Source organism: Rhinolophus sinicus, linkage group LG02 (assembly GCF_036562045.2).
Source record: "Rhinolophus sinicus isolate RSC01 linkage group LG02, ASM3656204v1, whole genome shotgun sequence".
Lineage (NCBI taxonomy): Eukaryota > Metazoa > Chordata > Mammalia > Chiroptera > Rhinolophidae > Rhinolophus > Rhinolophus sinicus.
Genome location: NC_133752.1, coordinates 182396260 through 182417414, shown reverse-complemented (window position 1 = coordinate 182417414; position 21155 = coordinate 182396260). Strand labels below are relative to the sequence as shown.

Here is a 21155-nt window from a genome sequence, read left to right as displayed (position 1 = left end):
GAGTTGCTAAATCTGGCAGCTCTAACTTTCAACCAATCCTTGTTTTTTCAGCTCCCCTCCTCCAACGTCACTCTGCCCGCTCACTCTGTCCTGCAGAGGAATCTGGAGCTGGAGCCTTCAATTCTGCAGCCTCCCTGGGTGCAGGGACATGAAACAGCTTCCTTTGTTTCTCCCATATTTCTGTTGAAGTCAGTTAAGACTGATATATCCCCATTCAGCTTCCTAAATGTGATTTGCTCCTCCTTTCTCTTTGTCCTGGAAAGTGTATGCCTTCTTTTATTCCTTTGTTATGATTTTACAATGCAAATATAACTACCTACATTTAACCTGCCATACTTCACCAGCCATCCTGAATGTCATCTCCTGCATCATCTTCCTTAAGCACCACTTCAGATTTTAAAGAATGTATTCGTTGAGCACCTATCCTGTGCAGGTCACGTGCTGACCATCTGGACAGTGTTTGTGCTCCCATACCCAGGGTGTCTGGGAGAAATTCAGTCCTCTGGCAACCCCGCCCCAATTCCCCAACACATACACCCAGTATGGGTTCAGCCTTCCTATCTTACCGTCTGTGTAGCCAGAGAAATAGGAAAAACACAGGGGCCCCTTGTTATTGCATCTAACTCAAGTCCCTCATTCGAGAAGATGAGGGATCTCACCTGTTCATCTGGTTTTTTACCAGTCCCTATATGTGGGTCTGGACTAAACTGCCAAGGCTCATTCCATCAGTTTGTTCACACTTTATTGAAATAATTAGGACATTCTCCTGACCTTGAGACATGCATATGTCTGGAATCACTGCAGCCAGGAGAAACAGTGGAGAACAGATTAAAAATTAAGAATTAGGGGTGGCCTGTTAGCTCAGTTGGTTAGAGGGTGATGCTAATAACACCAGGTTTGCCGGTTTGTTTGCCGGTTTGTTTGCCGGTTCACTTCCCACCTGGGCCACAGTGAGCTGTGTCCCCTTAAAAAAAAATTAAGAATTAAGATTTAACTAAGAATTAAGATTAAAAATGTCCATGGGGGTCTTGAGTTTAAGTTCTCCTCTGAAACACCATTTGTTTATTAATAAATACTTGGGAATAAATAGCTGAACCTTCCTCATTGGGTTGCCATGAGAATTAAATGAGTTCATGTATGCAAAGGGCTTAGCATAAGACCTGGGACACAGTAACACATGAAATCTAAAGAAAAGTTCAGCTTTCCTGGCCTTTCAAATTGGTCCATGTGGTTATTAACTCAAGTTTGAATAGGCTAGACTCTATTCTACTCTAATGAATTGACATCCTTATAGTCTCTGCTGGATGGGACGCAAAGCTCCCTCCCATGCAAGATTTGCTCCCTGCATCTAGTTCAGATCAAGCAGAATGCCACATAGCAGAGTCACATCATTTATGGCACTTGGGGTTAGGAGATTATTTCAATGTGTCAAGTGAGAGGCTAGAGCTGGGTGGCAGATGTAATTAGTGTTTACTCAGTAATCCACACATTCCCCTTTAATCCCCAGCCACCTCTGAAGTTAGGTTTGGGGGCTACATGGCTAGTAGGTCGTTGGCCTAGTAGCAAAAATGGCAGTGTCATTTCCAAGAGAGGCAGTGAAAAGCCAGAGTGCCTCCTTCTCCCTCCCCCTTTCATGGTGATAGCAAAGGTTGTATGTTCCAAATGGTGAACTACAAGATGATGGTGAGTGGAGTCACAAATAAATCCTTCAGTGACTGGAACAAGCCTCCTTTCACCCAATCCAGCCCTCACTCAGCTAGTAAGACAAAAGAGAAGTACACGTTTGCTGTAGTAAACCACTGAGATTAGGGGTTTAATTAATTACTATATCTAGGAAAATAAATCAGTTTGAGAGAACTTGGTAAGATAAAATTAAAGGGACTTCAGCGTCCATTAATGGCAGACTAGGCGACTCAAACCAACCTTCACAGTAGAAAACATAGATTTCCTTCAATGTGTGCTCAAAGGCATTGGAGAGCCAGCACGGAAGTGAAAAATCACTTGGCTACCATCTGGTTGTCTGGGAGAAGATGAAAATCCAGAGAAGGGAGCCTGACATTTGAGGCCACTTTTCTCCTGGGAGCACGTGTTAATTGTAACAAAGGCAGTGTTTGATGGCTGAGCAGTTTGATGGCCTCGTATGGATACAAACGTTGGCTGCTGATGAAAACACCCACAGTAGTGTGGGTTGGGACCGTGAAGTTCTGTACTCTAGGAATAAGGGTGACTTGAAAGTCAAAGAGCCTTCCCACTGCCTGTAGCTCAGCTTCAAATCATCTGGGTGTTCCAAAATATCTCAGGCCTTGTAACTGGATGAAAGAGATCCCAGATTCCTAATGCCTTCAGGCTCTTGGAAGAAGCAAACAAAAATCCTCTCTGCAGAGAGAAAAAACAACAAAAACAAACAAATAAACATTATTCTAAGCCTAAAATCATTTCTACAAACAATTTTTCAAATACAATTTCAGATATAGTCAAAGAAAATCAGGTACAAACTGAAATAAGATAGTATGAACAAGAATCAAAACTAATAGACAATAGAAACAGAATTACATGTTTTCCAGGTAGGGACAGTGACCAGACTTTACTATAGTTAGTCTATTATGTTCCAAGGGAAAAAATAAAGGATTGAAAAAATTTCAGCAGAGACTAGAAATATTTTTTAAAAGACACAACAAAATTGAAAAAGAGCCAATAAAAGTTCTAAAACAGAAAAGACAATAACTAAAACTAAGACCACAATGGGTAGATTTTTACCATATTAGACTTTGCTGAAGAGAGAAATAAAGAATTTGAAAATAAGTCAGAAGACATTCAAAATGACACAGAACGAAGCAAAGGGCTGGAAAATACAGAAGAGATGGTAAGAGGCCTACAGCATCCCTTTAACCCGACTCCGGGAAAGAACATAGAGTATAATGCAAAAGCAGTATCATGAGAGATAATGGCTAAAAAATTTCCAAAACTGATGTAAGACATTGAGCCACAGATTGAAAATAAAGTAAAATGGACTTGGCAGGGAAGAGAGAAAGGGCTACTTTTTTGAAAGCCAAAGATGACTTCAAGAATTCTGACTCCCACAAAAGGGTGATACAATTAACTGAGTTAAGAAACAGAGAAGGAAGAACAGCTTTGCTGAGGTCGGGAGAAGGCAATCTGAAATAAAAATAGCAGATTTCAATTTTTACCTGTTGAATTTATCATCCAGGCAGGGATAACAAATGTGCCATTATTTCTTGAATAATTATTTTTTTTCTTGTCATGTTCTCCATATTTTCCAAAATTTTCATTCTTTAAAAAGAACCAATCAAACCTGAATCCTCATGCCTCCTTCCCTTTGCTAGAATGCATGGTTTGCCTCCAAAGGCTAATCTACAAAGTTGCAGCAAAATGTACAATGACTTGCAAATTACTCACGCCTGGTGTTCAGTTGTAATTATCTGTTCAATGCAACTTTCACAATACCCATCACAAGAAAATAATGTGCTTTTTAGTTTTTAACACCATGATGCAGGGCTCTATTTTTTTTTATATATACTATAAGGGCAAGTTACAGGTACCCTAAATGCTTTGATTTATCAAAATGTGGAATTTATGCATATGACACTGACTTTAAATGTTGGAATAAATGCAACTCAGTGTCACAATCTACAATATCACCTTAAGGATTACCATGAGGTTTATTTTTATATATAGTTATTTGACTTTATTAACAGAAGGAAAAAGAAAACACTGACTACCATAATTTCTCTCTTTTTTTTTTACTAAGAAAACAGCACAACTTTCACAATAAATTCTGTGGCTAACGGATGAAAATAACATAGCATGCTTTCTTTTCAACCGAAAAGTTCCCAAAAGGTTAAAAGATGATAATGGTGATGATAGCTAATGTTTACTGAACACTTTCTACAGGACAGAAACTGTTCTAAGGGAGTCACATGGATTCACTCGTTAAAGAGATTTAAAGGTATATAATCACATAAACTATATATTAATGACATTTTTGATAGTATTTAATGGAGAATCAGGCAACTCTTTTCTCAAAATTATTATTTTATAAAATACACTACAACTCTAATGGTACAATTAGGGAGCAGAAAAAAATTATATATATATATATATATATATATATATATATATATATATATATATGAAGTTAGAAAAAAACATTTTACAATAATAAACTACAAGTCAATCTATAATTACCCACAATATTACATTATTCTTCTGAAAGTAGAAATAAAATTTCCAAAACCAATGAACAGGAAAATAATTTTATTTTCAAACAACCCTTTACATACCAACAGTAAATTTTAAAATATCATTAAAATTCAAAATATATCTAAAGAGCATCCATGTTATTGCCTTATGCATCAAATATGAATTTTTCAACACTATGAGTCTAGTCCCAGAAATTTTCATTCTAGTATTTCTCTGTATAACTACTGCTATATTATTGTGGTGTCCCTGTATATCATTCCAAATAGAGTCATTAAGAATACTTCACTCAGGATTTTGTATAATTTAATCAAGTTTCCTAATATCACTAGCAGAAATGGCTAAAGACATACGTTTTGTTATTAAACACAAGACTCTTTCAAGAGAATTTTGCCTAATAAAGTGCATGAACAAACTTCTTAAATTACTGAATGTCTTAAAGATTCGTAAGTAATTTAGGACACTATTTAACAACATTCTTGATACTATGAAGGGTTGAAATTTAATAGCCAAACCCTTGTTTACTTCTCAGCCATTCTGACCATCAGATTCCCAAAAATTTGCTCTCTTGCTTAGCTTTTTCTTTTTCTTTAATCTCTTCGAATCTGTCATATAGTCTGTGACCCTTACTATGTAAAAAACTATGGATTTCCAGAGTCATTTGACTCCTCAGATCATATAAGAACCTAATGGTCTTTGAATCTAGCCCCTCGTCCAATGTTTGAATGTTCTCTGCCACATCAACCCAAATGTTTCCCATCCCCGATGCCTTCCAAAATAGAGAAGTATCCACAGGACAACCCACTCCATTTTCAGTTTTCATTATTAAAACTGTCTTCTCTACCCTGAAGTGAAACCTTCTTCACCAAAACTGCCACCCATTTTGGACCCCACTCATCTCAGCTCTGGCCTTGGCAGAATGATCTTGAGAAAGTTAATCTCTTGTTTTAGTTTCTTTAGTTGTAAAATGGGGATAAGAAACATATGTCACACAGGTGTGGAAATTAAATGAGAATGTTTATAAAGCACCTGGCACAACACAGGGCCTCCAGGAACAGTAGTCTTTGCTAGGAATAGGAAACCCTCCTCTGCATGGTTGTTCTCAGAAATGTAGTGGCAGTGACTGTTGTCTTTGCTCCGAGCCAAATATCCCCCTATCCTCCCATTTTCTTCAAAAAACATGGCATTGTCTCTCTCATTCCTTTCTGAATCATTGTCTCTCTTATTCCTTTCTGAATAAGTTCAGTGGTTTGAGAGAAGAGTCAATTGCCAATCAAAACTAAAAAAAATATATGTATATATATATAATATATATGTACCCATTTTATCAACTTAGAATAAGCTCCATACCCGTAAGTGTCATTGCAAGATAATATTTCTCTTTTATCTACTGCTGATTAAATTCCTCTCCTCCTCCCCCACCTCCAGTGTCCCCATATTTGACCCTCTGGCAAGCTGAGCTACGGGGAAGGCAATAGGTATGGTTACTTTCTGGTTCCAAGGTGTAGAGAAGACAGAAGAGCCCTTCAGACATTAGGATATATCTGAAAAGTTTCCCTCTTCATTCTGGTAGGATGTCAGCTCTTCCTCATCAAGGGTCACTCCCCTCTGTCCTCGCCATTCCTTCCTCTGGACTTCACAATTCTGGGAGGTGGCTCCATAGGACATCTTCTTTTGGGGACTTGTAAAACTCTCGTGGTTGAGTTCTGTTTCCTCGGCTAATTCATCCTGGTCCATGATTCCACACTTCTCCTCAGAGAGGTTCTCAGGGTCAGCCCACTCCTGTTTCTCCCCGGAAGCAAAGACCCCATAGAAGATCACACCGCTGTAGTGCACCAGGGCAGCTATGAGAAACACATTCTGCCATTCCTCACGGGTCTAAACAGGGAAACAGCACCAATTAATATTTTAACCCCAAACAGAGATCAACAGCATGTTAGGGGACAAAAGCACCTGGTCACCCCACAGGTACTGCTCTGCTTCTTGGGAAGTCATGTCAGAAGCATGCACAGGATCCAAACAGAATTTGAGTGTTTAAAAAAATGAAAGTTAAAACTGCAATGAATATGCATTTTTTAATTTATAAAAATGCTTTACAAAATGATTATCACATAAAATACATGCAGCACCATTTCATAGCTTTTCTAAGTACACAAATGGGGTTTCGACTCACCCTACTGGGTTAAATCAAACTTGCTTTAGAAACCCATCATTTTAAATACCAGAGGTCTCCTTCTTGCTCTTGGATACATAACAATTTGAGCCATGAAAATGCTCAGTCTTGACTGTCAATAGCTTATTTATAATCCCATTTGCTGTGTAAAATAGATTAATAGTATCACAAAATAATGGGAACTTGTGTTTAAAGTTAAGGGAAGATAGTATCTGAGATGTAATAGTCATGTTACCAATCCTCATCAAGAGAGAGGGGAAAAAAGGTAGATCCTATGCCTATAAAAACCTCCAAATCCCAACTTTCTTTTACATCAAAAAAAAAAAAGAAAAGTTGTCCCACACTTTCTTCTCCAAGAAGCTGAAAGAATTTCTGAAGTCATATTTTTAATAGGCAATCCAACTAAAAAACAATAGTTGGGTAAAAACTCCATATGCATCAAAAAATTCTTATTTGCAGAAAGCGGCATCCTGAAACCTTTTCAATGACAGAGATTAAAAAACCAGAGATTAAGTGGTCTATGGTTGAGCTCTGGATGGATCTGGAATCCTCCTGTACTATCCACCCTGGTCTAGATACACAAAGGTTCAATAATGATTAAGTGCCAAACCCATGTAGATTCTTATGAAGGGTCATTAATGTCTTCTTTATTTTTTCATAAGGAAGTACAACAGCACTAATATGTTTATGCTGGAACATGCTAAGCAATAGATTAAAACGGGTTACAAAGTTTAATTACTTAGAGTTATAAAACAATCTTGAGTGATTTTTTATTTATCCTGAGTTGATTGCCTCAATTTCTTCCTGTATCTCTAAACAGTTTTTATGGTGTTCACCCCCACCACACAGATGCACCTTTTATTTCTCAGTTAAGGAAATGTGGAACCAAAATTAATCATCGCTGTTGCCATCCATAAATAATATTTTTTTTAAAAAAAGAAAGAAAAGATAAATAGAAGTTCAAATGACTCAGCCAAGGTCAAAGACATACACATTTACACACTGGGCCTTGAGATCTTAAGTTTGCATGGTAATTCAGTCCTTTGATACTGTAACCCACTGCCCCAAAGGAAACCATTACCTTGTGCTTGGTCATCGCACCAACAATGAGGGGACAGACCATTCCAGAGAGGGTTCCCACTCCATTTGAGATGCCCATGAGAATACTGGCATAGCGGGGTGCAATGTCCAGGTGGTTGACATTAAAACCTACAGTGAAGCCAAAACCTCAAAATGAGAGTCAAGAACAGAATTTCAAATACAGTTTGGAAAATACATAACTTCCCTCGAACTTTCGTCAATCTATGTGGTTTCTGCTAGCATATGACTAATGGATACCTCTACCGAGAGGGTTGTCAGGTTGTGTCTGCACAGAGCAGAAAAATGTGCTGGGATTGATTAGCAATGTCTACCATCATCTCTCCCTGGGGAAAATTATGTCACCTGTGCTTTGTAGGTTCAGAACTCCAAAATAATAGTGTTTTGGGCAATACTAAAAAGCTGAGAGCCTGGATCGCATTTATACAGAGTAAATAATCATACAGTCACCTTCAGTGTGATTAGGACCAAACCCTGCCTTATAATATCCTCCTTCCTAGCCCTCAACTCACTCCCAAAAGGCCACCATAGGTAAGTCTGCTTTTGTAGCCACGTGACATAATGCAAAGGGTGCTTTTTTGGATAATAAACATTTGCACAGACATTGGCAGAATTCTCAGTACTTTACAAAATACTTTTACGTACATACTCGATTTAGAGTCTGTAAATCTGGATTTAGATCTTATTTCCAGCTCCTACGTCATTTTAGGCTTTTGTTTCCTCATCTCTACTATGGGGGCAATATTACTTAAGTCATAAAGATGCTGTCATATTAGACCCAGGGGAAGTATGTATGCAAGAGCTCTTGGCAAATAGCTAAGCTCTACTAACTACCACTACTGCCACTAACTCCATTAGTGTACCATTACTACACTAACTACCATTACTACACTAACTACCATTACTACACTAACTACTATTACTACACTAACTACCGTTACCATTACCAGTGCTACTTCTGCTGCCTCCGCTGCTGCTAAGCCTCTCCCTCTCCGAGGTCTTCTAACACAAGATAACGCTGCTGGGAGCAGTAAAATAATAAATGACCAACACCTCACTATTCACCTGTTTATCAGGAGGAAAGAATGAGTGGAATGAAGGGGGAGGAGTGAAGGCAGGGGAAGGACAAGGCTATGAAAAAGGCTTCCGGCTCTGAGAACCAATTGTGCCCATATTGCCCAGGGGTGCATTTTAGAGGCAGACAGACCTGCCTCTGGCAGCTTAACTGAGATGCAAACCTGGACAAAGGATTTAAACTTCCTGAACCTCCCCTTCATCTATAAACTGGGATAATCATTCTTATAAAACTGTAAGAATTAAGTTAATTAATGTATGCTCATTACATGGTATATAAAGGTGAAAAACAACACATATGTTCTTTTTGGGTGGTTATCCATCTGCTTTGGTTACCACTATCTTCCCTGAACTGTCAGAGTGTCTGGCACATAGTAGGCACTCGATAAATAATTGTTTAGTTAATTACCAATTTGAGCTATCAAATTACAGCAGGAGGTTGCAAATTTTATTTATTCATGTGTTTGTTTTTCTTTGCCTTCTCTTTAATTCTCTATTCTGGGCAAAGAACCTGAAAACAGGATTTTAAAAGAAATTTGTTTCCCCTAATTTGGCACATGGGCTGGTTTTGTTTTCCTACCTCCACTCAGGGAGAATTTTAAGAAAAGCTTTTTAGTAATAAACATGCTGTCTCTTTCAGATCAAAGTGGCAGACAATCAGAATATAAAACAGCTGCAAAATTAATTAATCTTACTGTTGATTTGAATGCGATAAACACTTTATTAGAAAAGAACCCAGAGATGAGAAGCAATTAATATGATGGGTTGAGTATTATATTCTGATACAAAGCCCAGGTATCTGTGTTCAGTTAAACATAATGCGTGGAAAACCACTGAGGTTTCTAGATGCACAATTTTGGTGTTCAAGGGGGGAAAAAAATCACTGAGAAACGGAGGTATTGACGGATTTTTTTTTTTTTTTTGGTAGCAGATATAAAAAAAAATGAAAATTGCCCAACAGCGGGGAGAGTCTGTCTTCTCTACATAGGATATTTCTCAAATAGGCATCACCTAACCCTTGTTACCTTTCGAATCTCACCAGTCTCAGCTCTCTTGTCTGAAATCAGTTCTTAGATTGTGCCAGTCTTCCCTGGCATCCCTATTAACTCCTTATAAAGTTGGCAGATAGCAGATCCAGAGGAATTATTGCCCCCATGGCCACAGTGTCCCCCCTAGTATCACTGTTCGGTCAGACAAACCTTTATTCCAGTCCCAGCCACTTACTTACCTGAGCAAGTGAAGTCACCTTTCCAAAACCTCAGGGTCCTCACTGGTAAAATGGACATAGCAATACCCTTCTCACAGGGTTGCTACAGGAATTAAATGAGATCATGTCTGAAAAATGGTTGGCTTGGAGTATGCACTAAAAAAATAATGGCAGCTGTTCTGATTTGGGGTATTGGGATTCTCTCCTTCCGAGTGTGGCTTAATTGGCAATCTGGGGGCAGTTTGATAACCCGAATATTTCAGTATCTCTGGGGACAGGATATGAATCTCTTTTGCATCACAGAACTATCAAGAGAAGGTATTTCTCAACATCCTACTGGGAAAAAATCATAATTGCCCTCTCCTTGCTACTCAAAATGTAGACCATTGAGCTGCAGTAACTACGCTGGACAGCTTGTTAGAAATGCGGAATCCCAAGCCCTGCTCTGGACCTGCTCAATCTAAGCTACACTTTGCAAAATCCTACGGTGGTTTGTATGCACACTGAAGTGTGAGAAGCACTGGGCCAGAGTGAATAGTAATTAGACAAAAATAGTGAATACTTATTAATTTTGTTATGCATCTGACACTAGGCTAAGGGCTTCACATGCTCTATTTCCACTAGAATATAAAATTTATGAAGACAGAATCTCTGACTTTTTTTTCACTGCCATATCTCCAGTGCCAAGCACAGTGCCTGGCTCATGGGAAATGTGACTATACATGAATGATCTCAGTTTATTGAGATCACCCAACAACCCACTGAGGTTTCCATTACTACTTTCTGTAGTGGAAGAAATTGAGACTTCAGGATTTAAATACCGTAACATAGCAATTTCTTTAAATTTTATAAATAGGTCTATGTACCTCCAAACCCAGGTTCTTAGCAGCAAGCTACTTTTAAAGTAGACATTTTCTCCTTTTCATCAGCTCTATGATAAGATCAAACCCCTATTTTGGGGTAGTTTAAGCCAGAGGTGCCATATTTTTCTGTTCTGAGGTGTTACTTTCGGCAGCCTGGAATGATGGAAAGGGCACAGGCTGAGAGCCAGGCAGAACTGCAATCGTGTGACCATAGGAAAATACCTAATTTTTCTGAGTTTTAGGTTCCTTCATCAGTAAAATAGTGATATTACTTTATAATGTCATCAGACATTATGAAGTGTAAAGTGTTCTTTAAGTGATACTTTGGAGTATTACAGTATGTTTTAAAGGTAGAAAAATGACTGGATTTTACTTTTTCACCCAGTTTTGCAAGGGAGCTTCTGAAGACTCTAAGATATAATATGAAGAGAGTGGACTTCTGCTGCTATGAAATGGGGATACTGTGAGAATTATAGGGGCTAATACACACACAGGGCTTTGATCAGCCCCATGGCACAGAGTGTGTGCTTGATCAACATTCGCTCTCGCCATCACCATAATTATTCTTACTACCTGTTCTAGCCTGTTCAGAAAGTCACTTCCTCTCTCTGGACCTGCATTTCCTTGTTTGGAAAATGAAGGTCATGGCATAGAAAAAAATCTACAGAAACTTTCCACTCTAAGAAACTGATTCCATGACTACATGACAAATGAGCTGATACTAGCAGGTGAGGAGGTGATAGTAGGAGGTGAGTGTTGAAAACATCACAGAATCCTTTATTAGGTAGGGCGACCTGGTGTTGAAGTATGAGAAGTGTCACTTCACCCAGGACACATGCTTGGGCCTCTGCCCATGCCTCCAGGGGGTCGTCGGCACTTTGTGTCTCTTTCAAGATGGAGGAAGTAGGGACAATTCCAGCTTGACTAGGCTCCTAAGCCCAGTCGTCAGTGATCTTACAGAGTCATCCCCACTAGATGAAATTCTCTAGCCAGTTGTCCAGTTCTTGGGAACGGTCTGGCTACTAAAGGAAGGTGACACGATATCCTTTTCCTTCCTTCTTTCCTCCTAAGACATGCAGGAGCTATAGAAAAGATTTGGAAACCCAGAGGACACTTTACCTGAAATAGCAAAGCCACTAAATCCTACGGCAAGCACCAGAAAGGAGATCGCCATCCCTTTGGTATGGGAAAAGCCAACCACCAGGAGTAAGGTTGCCTCCATGCCAAAACCTGTGAATGGAAACAGCAAGAAAAAAATGTCATTCTCATGTCAGTCAACGCAAGTTTGTGAATTTATCAAATAAGAATCTAGTAGTATTTCCATGGACCTAAGTATTTTAGTACATAAACTCTGGCACAGTGCTTACAATATTATCCAGGGGTTTCTTGACTACAGGACTATGCTACTATTATCCAGGTGTTCTCTGAGCCTTCTGACACTATTTTGGTGCACTCTGAGCACAGAATGGTCCCAGTTGGTTCCAATGATGCCCTGGGGGTGAGGGATGTTTATTATCTGTTTCTTCATGGCTAGGTGCCCCTGTCATTTCTGAATACTAAAACTCTCCTATATACTGTCAGTGAGTCCCCTTTGTTTACATAATGTATGGCCTCTCACAGAAAAATAAAATGACAACACTAATATTTATGGCCAAAAGTGACTAGAAAGCGACAGTGAATACCTGAAGTGAAAAGCTGTGCTTACTGCTTATAAATCATAAAGCATAATTCTTCCCTTTCAGAAGTTCACCAAGCTCTCAGGCCTCTGTATAAATGCCATGAGATATCTGCTCAGAAAATACAGTAGGACAAAGTACTTCCTTTATTCAGAATAAGGGACTCAAACCCAACAAAAAAGGATAAGGAAATGATAAAGGTGTTCCTTCACACACACACACACACACACACACACACACACACACACACACACACACACGCAATCAACAGCAGATAGGACGATATAAGCACTATTTCCAGGTGTAAAAGTGCCCTGGGAAATGGAAGACAATGGTGCTTCATTCCGGAGACTATCTGCTGATTCCAGGCATCTCCACATGACTCTCTTACAGTTACTTCAAAGACAACATGCCCAAATCAAATCTCTATTCTCCTATTTTTTACCCCTAAACACACAAAGCAAATAATCACCCCCATGCTTTCTTCTTCTCTAAATTAATCTTCTGTCCACCTGTGTTTAGAACCCAGACTTTAGAGTCAGACAGGCTTGGGTTCAGATTCCACCTCGAAATCACTAATTGTGTGACCTTGGACAAGTCACCTCTTAGAATTCTCATCCCCCAAGATGGAGCTAATAATACAGCCTCATAGGGCACTGGAAGATTCAATGAAATTAGCTATATAAGGTATTGAGCACAGTTCCTGGCACATGGGCCCAGCTCAACAAATGGTAACCAAAAATCCAACGCAGAAATCTCAAAATCTCCCTCTTTTTCAGCTTTTACATAAGAACCTATGGGTTCAATCTCAGAAATACCTGTCAAAACCAACCCTGTTCTCCCCTCCTCTGCCACTCTCACCTGGAAAATTTCAGTAGACTCTGTATTGGTTTTCCCCTCTCTTCTCCATATCACTACCTTTATATATTACAAATCTGATCACTTGCCCCTTTGCTTAAAACTTTGTCAAGGGTTCCACATTATTAGTACAGTGTTATATAATACGTCCTTCCTGCTGTTCCTATGTCATCTTCTGCCAGCCCTCACCTTGCTGCCCTTCACCTCTAGCCCCTATAAAGCCTTCTGCTGTAGTCACACAGAGATATTAGCTATTTCCTAATCACAGCACAGTTTCATGCCTGTGTGTATTTTCATGGGCTGTTTCTTCACCTAGGATGCTCTTCTCCCACCATGTATTTCTTTTTTCCTGGAGAAATCTTACTATCATTTAAAATTTAATTCAAATATTACTTCCTCTAAAAAGCGTTCCGGACAACCCTGCCCTCACCCACCAGTGAAGCTGACGTCTTCTTCTCCTCACTCATCTTATAGAACTTTTCAACATTGCCTTGTAATTTTTCATTTATGTTTCTGCCTCCCCCTCAAAACTGTGATATTCTCCAGGGAAGGTACCATGGGTATAGAACAGAGCATGGCCAGCAAGTAGGGGGCCCTCGATGAATAATGAACTAATGAAAAGGAAAATCAAGATAATTAAATTGAAATACAAACTAAAGCACTGTTTGTAAATCTTGGTAAGTTTCCTGCCTTTCTGAGTTCATTTCTTCAAAGCTATCATAGAAACAATGATAATTGTTTTAAATGGTCATCTAAAGAGAATCAATGAGATTATGGACCAGAGATGTTCTTTAAACTGTGAGCTTTATATCATTGCTACCTGTTAGTAATTTTATTTCAACAATTTATATCATACATAGGGCAAAACTGCTAGTGTTTTAAATAGCAACTACGCATGCTTTAGAAGTGACCTGTCTTATGTTACAAGGCACATGGCTGAAACTTCTTTTTTTTGTAACATTCTCAACAAAAGTTATACCAGAAAGTTAATTCCCATGAAGGATTAGAACGAAGACAGTGTGTGAAGAATAAAACTTTAAAATAATACATTAGTTCTTTTATAAGGAAAAAAAAAAGATCTTTACTAAATAGTAGATTTCCAAAGAAAGAAAAAAGTATTTAAGAGCCTAAAGGATTCCTGTCTACAGTGAAAATGCTAGAGAGAAAACTGTATGTTTCAGGAGCTGAAGATAAAATTTCAGGAGTAATAAAGAGATCCTTGAAAGTGAACCTATCCAGAGCTGACAAGAGAAATAAAACTAGGATTTAAAGGCCTGAAAATGTATTTCATTTCATATTAAAACATCCTAAAGTCACACAGACAACTGATTAGGCCAGGGTAGAATTTTTGACCCTCATCTCACTTTATATACTACAGAGGGAGGTACAAGGATTTGACAACTGTCTTTAAGGATCTTGGAAATGTGCCCTGATTCAGAATGAACTAGAATAGAACATCATGTCTTAAGGTGATCTGTTTACTTTAAATGATTCTAGCAGCAAATATCCCTTGCCTACAGAAAAAAAATGAGGTGACAGATTCTAAGAAATGTGTAATATTTCTCAGATGAGAAATGTCCTCTGTATTTCTTCTTAGAAAATATGAACCCAACTAAAATGCTCTAGACGATCATAGATCATGCAAATGTTTTATCATATCCAAATCAATCTGGCTTATTCAGCAATGACACAAAACTCTGTCTTCAGGTATTTATCTTAGATAAATACCTGAAGCTAGTCTAACATCTCTCTATTTAACCAGAATTGGACAACAATGGTCATTTTTTAAAATTGTTCTATGTAGAGGTCATTGTTTCTGTTATGTCAGAATATAAAATGACATAAAAAGACACACGAAGAGGTTTTTTTTTGTTTTTGTTTTTTTGTGGGTTTTTTTTTAAAGATGGGACTGAGGCTGGAGAGAGTCTATATATGCTTTCTAGTTTCTGAAAGAGAAAAAAAAAGACTTACTCTCAACAGACACTTTGTTAGCACTTGAAAATCTTTGAGAGTTCTTACCACCACCACCACCAAACACCAATATTATCAATTATGGAGAAACAATGACCAAAGTGATTAGGGCAAAATTAGATATAAACAAGACATTCCTATAAAAATATGTTTAGATTCTTCAAGGTACTTGTCCTTAGAAGAGATTGTGCAAGTAGAGTTTAAATCTAGAATTTTCTTTCAAGTTCTGGTTCAGAGGCTGCATATTTTAGGCCATGGGAAATATGATTGAATAGCAGATATTTATTGAATGCCTCCTTTGGAAAACTCCCATTTTTGTTAGTGTCTTGAACGCAGGAGAAGAAAAAGGGCACTAATATATGTTGGATCCATGCTAGCTATATGTATATGGTACCTCATTTAACCTTTATAACAATCATCTGAGGTAAATGTTATAATTCAGATTTTAAATGAGAAGAAAGTTAGTTTCAGAGAACTTACAAATCTATCTACCTCCCCCCACCTCCATTGATACTACTTTATTTCAAGCCATCATCTTCTCTTGACAGAAAGACTCAAATAGCCTCTTAGCTGGTCTCCCTTCTTCTAGTCTTGTGTTCTATATTCAGTTATTAAGATTTGAAAAACATAAATCAGATCATGTCCATTTCCCTGCTTTAAATCCTCCATTTGCTTCCCAATGCACTTCAAATAAAACCCTAGCTTTCTGTATGTCTGCAAGGCTTCCCAAGATCTGGTCCCAGCTGTACATTTTGACGCCATCTCCTGTCTCTTTCCACCTCACTCTGACTTCTTTCCTTCTGTTCTCTAGCATGCCACATTCATGCCTGCCTCGGGGCCATTGCACATCTATTCCCTCTGCCTAAAACACTTTCTTGCAAGAGCTGTAATAAGGTAGTACATAATGAGTTGCCTATATGGATAGGAAAGAGCAATCATTGGAGGCTGACATAGCCTTAACGAAGCACAAGAGGAAAAGACTTGAGCCAATGTGGAAGGATGTGTGGAGAGGGCTGGGATGAGAGGTGAAGGTGAGCAGAACTCACAGTGAAGGGAAAGGGAATGAGCAAAGTCAGAGGCAGAAAGATATATTCAGGGCCTCATATGTGGAGGGCTATTCAGCGGGAGCAGAATTACATAACTAGTGGAGTGGGACTTTGGCTACTGTACTAGTTTCCGGTTGCTGCTATAACAAATTATCACAAACTTAAGTGGCTTGAAAACAATACAAATTTAGCATTGCACAGTTCTGGAGGTCAGAAGTCCGAAATGGGTCCTATAGAGTTAAAACCAGGGTGTCAGCAGAGCTGTGTTCCTTTTGGAGTCTATAGGGGAAAAATCTGTTCTTGCCTTTTCCGGGATTTTGTATATGATCTGTCACTTGAGCAAGTCACCTTATTACACCCCAGTTTCCTCACTGCAATTGGGTTTAATAATAGCACTTGCTCCACAGAGTGATTATGAGAAATAAATAAGATAATAATGTATGTGTAAAGAACTTAGCTTCACGCCTGGCACAGAAAGCATTCAATAAATGCTAATTTTAAAAGCAAAAGAAAGGGGATAATAAGAAAGTGTAGAGTTTTTAAAAGGTGAGTAGTCATAAACATTGTAGGGGTTCACAGTTACCTTTACCTATCTCTTTTGGTAAGTCACCCAACTTGCACTTTTCCACTTTGTCTTTTCAAAATCAAAACATAAAGCAGGAACTAAACAAAGCTGGAAAGAGGATGATGTGTGTGTGTGTGTGTGTGTGTGTGTGTACACCCCACGCACAAGTATATGTTGGGAGGAAAGAAGACTACTTATAGAAAATATTTTTCTTATATTTCTTACTGAAACATGCATATATGTGGAAAGGGAAGATAGAGTTAAGGGAATAAACTACATAAGCAAAGGATACGTACTGTATGCGGAAGGATGTATGGGAAACAAGTAATAAATAGATTTGTAACAGGAAATCATATTGCTTTGACTTAAGAGCAGATGAAAGAAGCATTTCAGGAGTTGCAAGTATGTATTGATTTATCAACTAAGTTGTAATATCTCAGGTTGTAAAAGTACAGACTGGATGACTACTTGGCAGGGGTGTGATGGACCCTCAAGGATCTACTAGGGGATGGACATAGGGGCCGTTAAGATCCTTTCCAGTGATAAAACCATAAACTCCAAAATACGCTCTGCAGTTCAATTTCTTCTCTTCCTATAAAAGCTACTGAAGCCACGTATGAAATCCACGGTACCTCCACAGTTCATGATTTTTCTGACAGCAGTAGTGGTCAAAATTTTCCTGCTTCTTAAATAATCAGCCAGTTGTCCTCCAATAGGCACAATGATGGTCATAACCATGTGTGGGAGTGCTGACAGGAGACCCACCTGGATGGAAAGAAACAATGACCTCTTTTTAGCTGCTTCCAAGAAATGTACTTCCCTAATTGCCTTCCCCCACCGCCTACACTGCCAACCACCACCACCAAATTTAATCATCTAATTATATGGGACTCAGGTAGGCCTGAATTTTGTAATAAATAAAACATGAATTAGTGAATGATTTTAGGGCTAGACCCAACTGTCTCCTCCATCAGATTGGAAGCTCCTTAAGGGCAGAGATGATTTTTATTCATCTCAGATGCCCGGCCACCCAGCATAAGGCCTGGTACATGGTAGCTACACACATGGCACAGAGTGAATGCTCATTGATGGCACCACTATAACGTGACTACGTTAGCTCTTCCATGGAGACTTCGGACAGTATCTGGAGCTATGCAGACATCTACCTCTACTAGGCTTCTGTTCTTTCCATTGTAAGAAGGAGGCTTAATTCTGTTATGATGATGGTTTATATTTCATCATCCACACCTGTTTTCCCTGAAACACAGTCAACCTAATGACAATGGCTGGGGACATTGAAAAAGGCTCTTATATATGGCAATGGTCATTATTGTTATAACCACTATTATGGAGAGAGAGATGAGCTGCAAAATAAGCTTTAAGGTTCTTACTACTATTCCCTGAGTAATTTATAGGGGGGGAAAGCCTCTCACTGTTCAATCTTTTTATCCTTGTCTAATATGCCATCCTTCAGTTAGCTTCAAAAACACTTTGAAATTGGGTGGAACATAAATCTTGAAAAGCAGCTTAACGTAGCTCTGATCCTTACTAAGAAGAAATTAAATAACTATGTATACTATGCACAGAATGTATGGCTTGTCTGACCTCCAGGGTATTAGGTGTCATAGCACTGTTATGAATTATGACCAGCAATTTAATTACTTCATCATGCAAAGATTTTTCTCAGTAGAAGCAAGAGATTTAAAATTTGAGAACATTTGAAACACCTATGTGTTTACCTTACTTATTGCAAATCCAAAGACCTCTTCAAAATAAGCAGGCTGACTTATTAACAGCAAATAGAAGGTCCAGCTTCGGCAAAAATTTGCCACAATGATTGCATAAACTGGCAATGATGTGAAAAATCTTTTCCATGGTGTATTAAATTTCTAGAGAGTAAAAATACCATGAGATTTTTAGTGAATATATTGACATGTTATTTTTCTTAAGAGGACAACACAATCCCTAAGAGAAATGCTCATAGAAAAGAGGCAAGTCTTCATCATTCCTTCGATACTTACACTTAGACTAACCAAGTTGGCACCTTCTCCTATACTTGTCTCTATATAGGTCCTCTCCTCATGGGATATTGTTGGGTGAGCTGCTGGGCACTCATAGGCCTGCAACAGCCAAAACATGTACCAAATAATGCCAAACATACCTGCAGTTAAAAAACAAAAGGCTTGATGATACGGTTTCATTTTCTTATACCTGCAAATTTTCCAATTTCCTAAACAGTACTATGTTCAGCTAGTAGAGGAAGGCATTTTGTTGTTATTAACTGGTATTAAAGAAAGATAATGTTCTGCTTATTGAGAAACTCAACTTCAATATAAATGTTAAATGAATCAGAGGCAGACAAGTACTCCATTTATATGACAAACTTGTGTTAGCAATCCCTGTTTTCATATGGTAAACTCTTAGCCTACCGCATTATACAGCAAAATGCCATCGCTATGAGTCACCCATGGGTACTCATGAATAATTCAAGTCACTCACCATAAATATAAAAGACGGAGGCCCATCCGATGTACTGTACCAACACCCCCGCCAGGGGCATGGCAAGCACTGCACCGGCATAGGAACCTACAACAAGAAAAGATTGAGGGAAACTTACCAATCATCATGCCAGCCCTTTCAACTCATTTACAGTTCACATGGTGGAGTGGAACATGAATCAAACTAAGCAGGAGACAGAATACCTCCATGCAGAGGGACAGGCAAACTCACAATGTGCCTTCTAACAGGGCTTCCAGGGCAGAAAGGTCACCAGGATGCCCTTCAACTTCATCCAGGTACCATGGAGGGATTAGACAAGGATTTCTCAGGCACAGCAATTTGAATTTAATGACAGAAGACAACAAAAAGTAGAAAAATCTATGAGAACTTTGAACAACTCAACGAGGCACAATATTGTGAGCTGAAGACAGCAAGCGAAGAAATATATGGACCTACTTTTCAGAGCCACAGTTCATAGGATGATCACCTGGATCTTTAAATGAGGGACTTCAAACTAATAAAGGATCAGGCTTGATTTAAAAAAAAAAAATCAGAAAATGGTTAAAATGACATTGCAAGTTTAATGTCAAGATGACGAGGATGCCTGCTGTCTCCATCCACTTCCTGAATGGGTACATTTTTAAGTTTATTTCTTACTTTGTAAATACTTAAACTTGGAAATACATACCTATGTGTGGATATTTATCTTGTCTAAACAAGATAATGAAGGTAGAGGCAGTGACCTGGCCTCCACTATCTCCTGCTGGAGAAACACAAGCCCACGTGTCCTGTGAACTCCCAATAAATACTAACTGAATACAAATAAAAATAAAAATAAATTTAAAAAACCAAGTATCTGAAATTCCCTTTTGTCTGTGAATGAAAAAATTCTTGCTTCAGAAAAAGTGAGCAGCAAAAGGAAATTCTGTATCCCAGAATCTAATGTTAAGGAAGACCTTCAGGAAATGGGAGTTTGAAGATTTTCAGAGAAGGAGATTAAACACCATCTTTCCAATCTAGAATCCAAAATCTGAACATCATGACACCTGAGGAAGTCTGGCAATCTCTCCCAACCAGTTTCCTCGGATAGAAGATGGGGATGAAGTCTCTAGCTCACAGAGTTGTTTTGATGATGAAATAAATCATGTCTGCGAAGATGTTTTGTAAGCTATCATTAGTGCTGCACAAAAGCTATAACTGCTACTGTGGTGTGCAGAATGATAGCACACTTTCTTTTTTTTTTTCGTTCTTACCTCAGACTTTCTGAAACCAATAAGGCAAGAATTCCAGGGCATATCATTTAGAAAGAGCGGCACCCAACTCCACTGTGGGTGTGGAGAAGGTGGTCTTCTTCCCCGGGGCCAAAAACCCTGCTAGTGGGAGGGTGGCAGCTCCCGTTTAGGAGATGCCAAGGAATGTCCAGGACAAGGAGGGTCAGGGGATAACCAACAACAACTGAAATGTATCGGGTGCTTTCTATGTGCCCAGCACTGTGCTAAGTGCTCCAGACCCACGATTTTATTCAACCCTCTTTTCAATCTGATGACGTGAATACCAATATCATCCCCATTTTACAAGGAGGAAACCAAGGCTGAGGGGAAGGGGTGGGGAAGTAAATTGCCTGAGGTCACACAGGTGTGAGTGACAGGAACCCAGACCTGTAGGAATCCAAAGCTTTTACCCTTAACTTTTAATAATTTAGGCCTGGCCCCTCCACTCAAAACCACCTAATAATTCCTCATAGTAAGAAGTATTCTTTCACAGAGGAAATTTTACAACTTGAAAATGTCTTTCTTCCCTGTCGATTAGATAAACTCTTCCTCACCCTCGATGTGGTTGATTGTAATCTCCTGTCACACCCACCCACATCCCCTTAGCAGATGCCAATAGGGCACTTCACCCACATT

The 21155-nt window shown here is 38.8% G+C and overlaps 1 protein-coding gene across 1 annotated transcript in view; it reads right to left on the bottom strand.

Moving 5' to 3' along the window:
• Positions 1-4207: 4207 nt before the first annotated feature.
• SLC17A8 (solute carrier family 17 member 8) overlaps positions 4208-21155 on the bottom strand; it is a 40908-nt gene continuing 23960 nt past the window's right edge. The window contains exons 6-12 of the mRNA XM_019732069.2: positions 19249-19335; positions 18771-18910; positions 18489-18638; positions 17382-17514; positions 11753-11863; positions 7473-7600; positions 4208-6096 (exon numbers count right to left, since the gene is read on the bottom strand). Of these exons, the coding sequence (XP_019587628.1) occupies positions 5752-6096; positions 7473-7600; positions 11753-11863; positions 17382-17514; positions 18489-18638; positions 18771-18910; positions 19249-19335 (1094 nt within the window). The 3' untranslated portion in view covers positions 4208-5751. The remainder of the gene's footprint in view (positions 6097-7472; positions 7601-11752; positions 11864-17381; positions 17515-18488; positions 18639-18770; positions 18911-19248; positions 19336-21155) is intronic.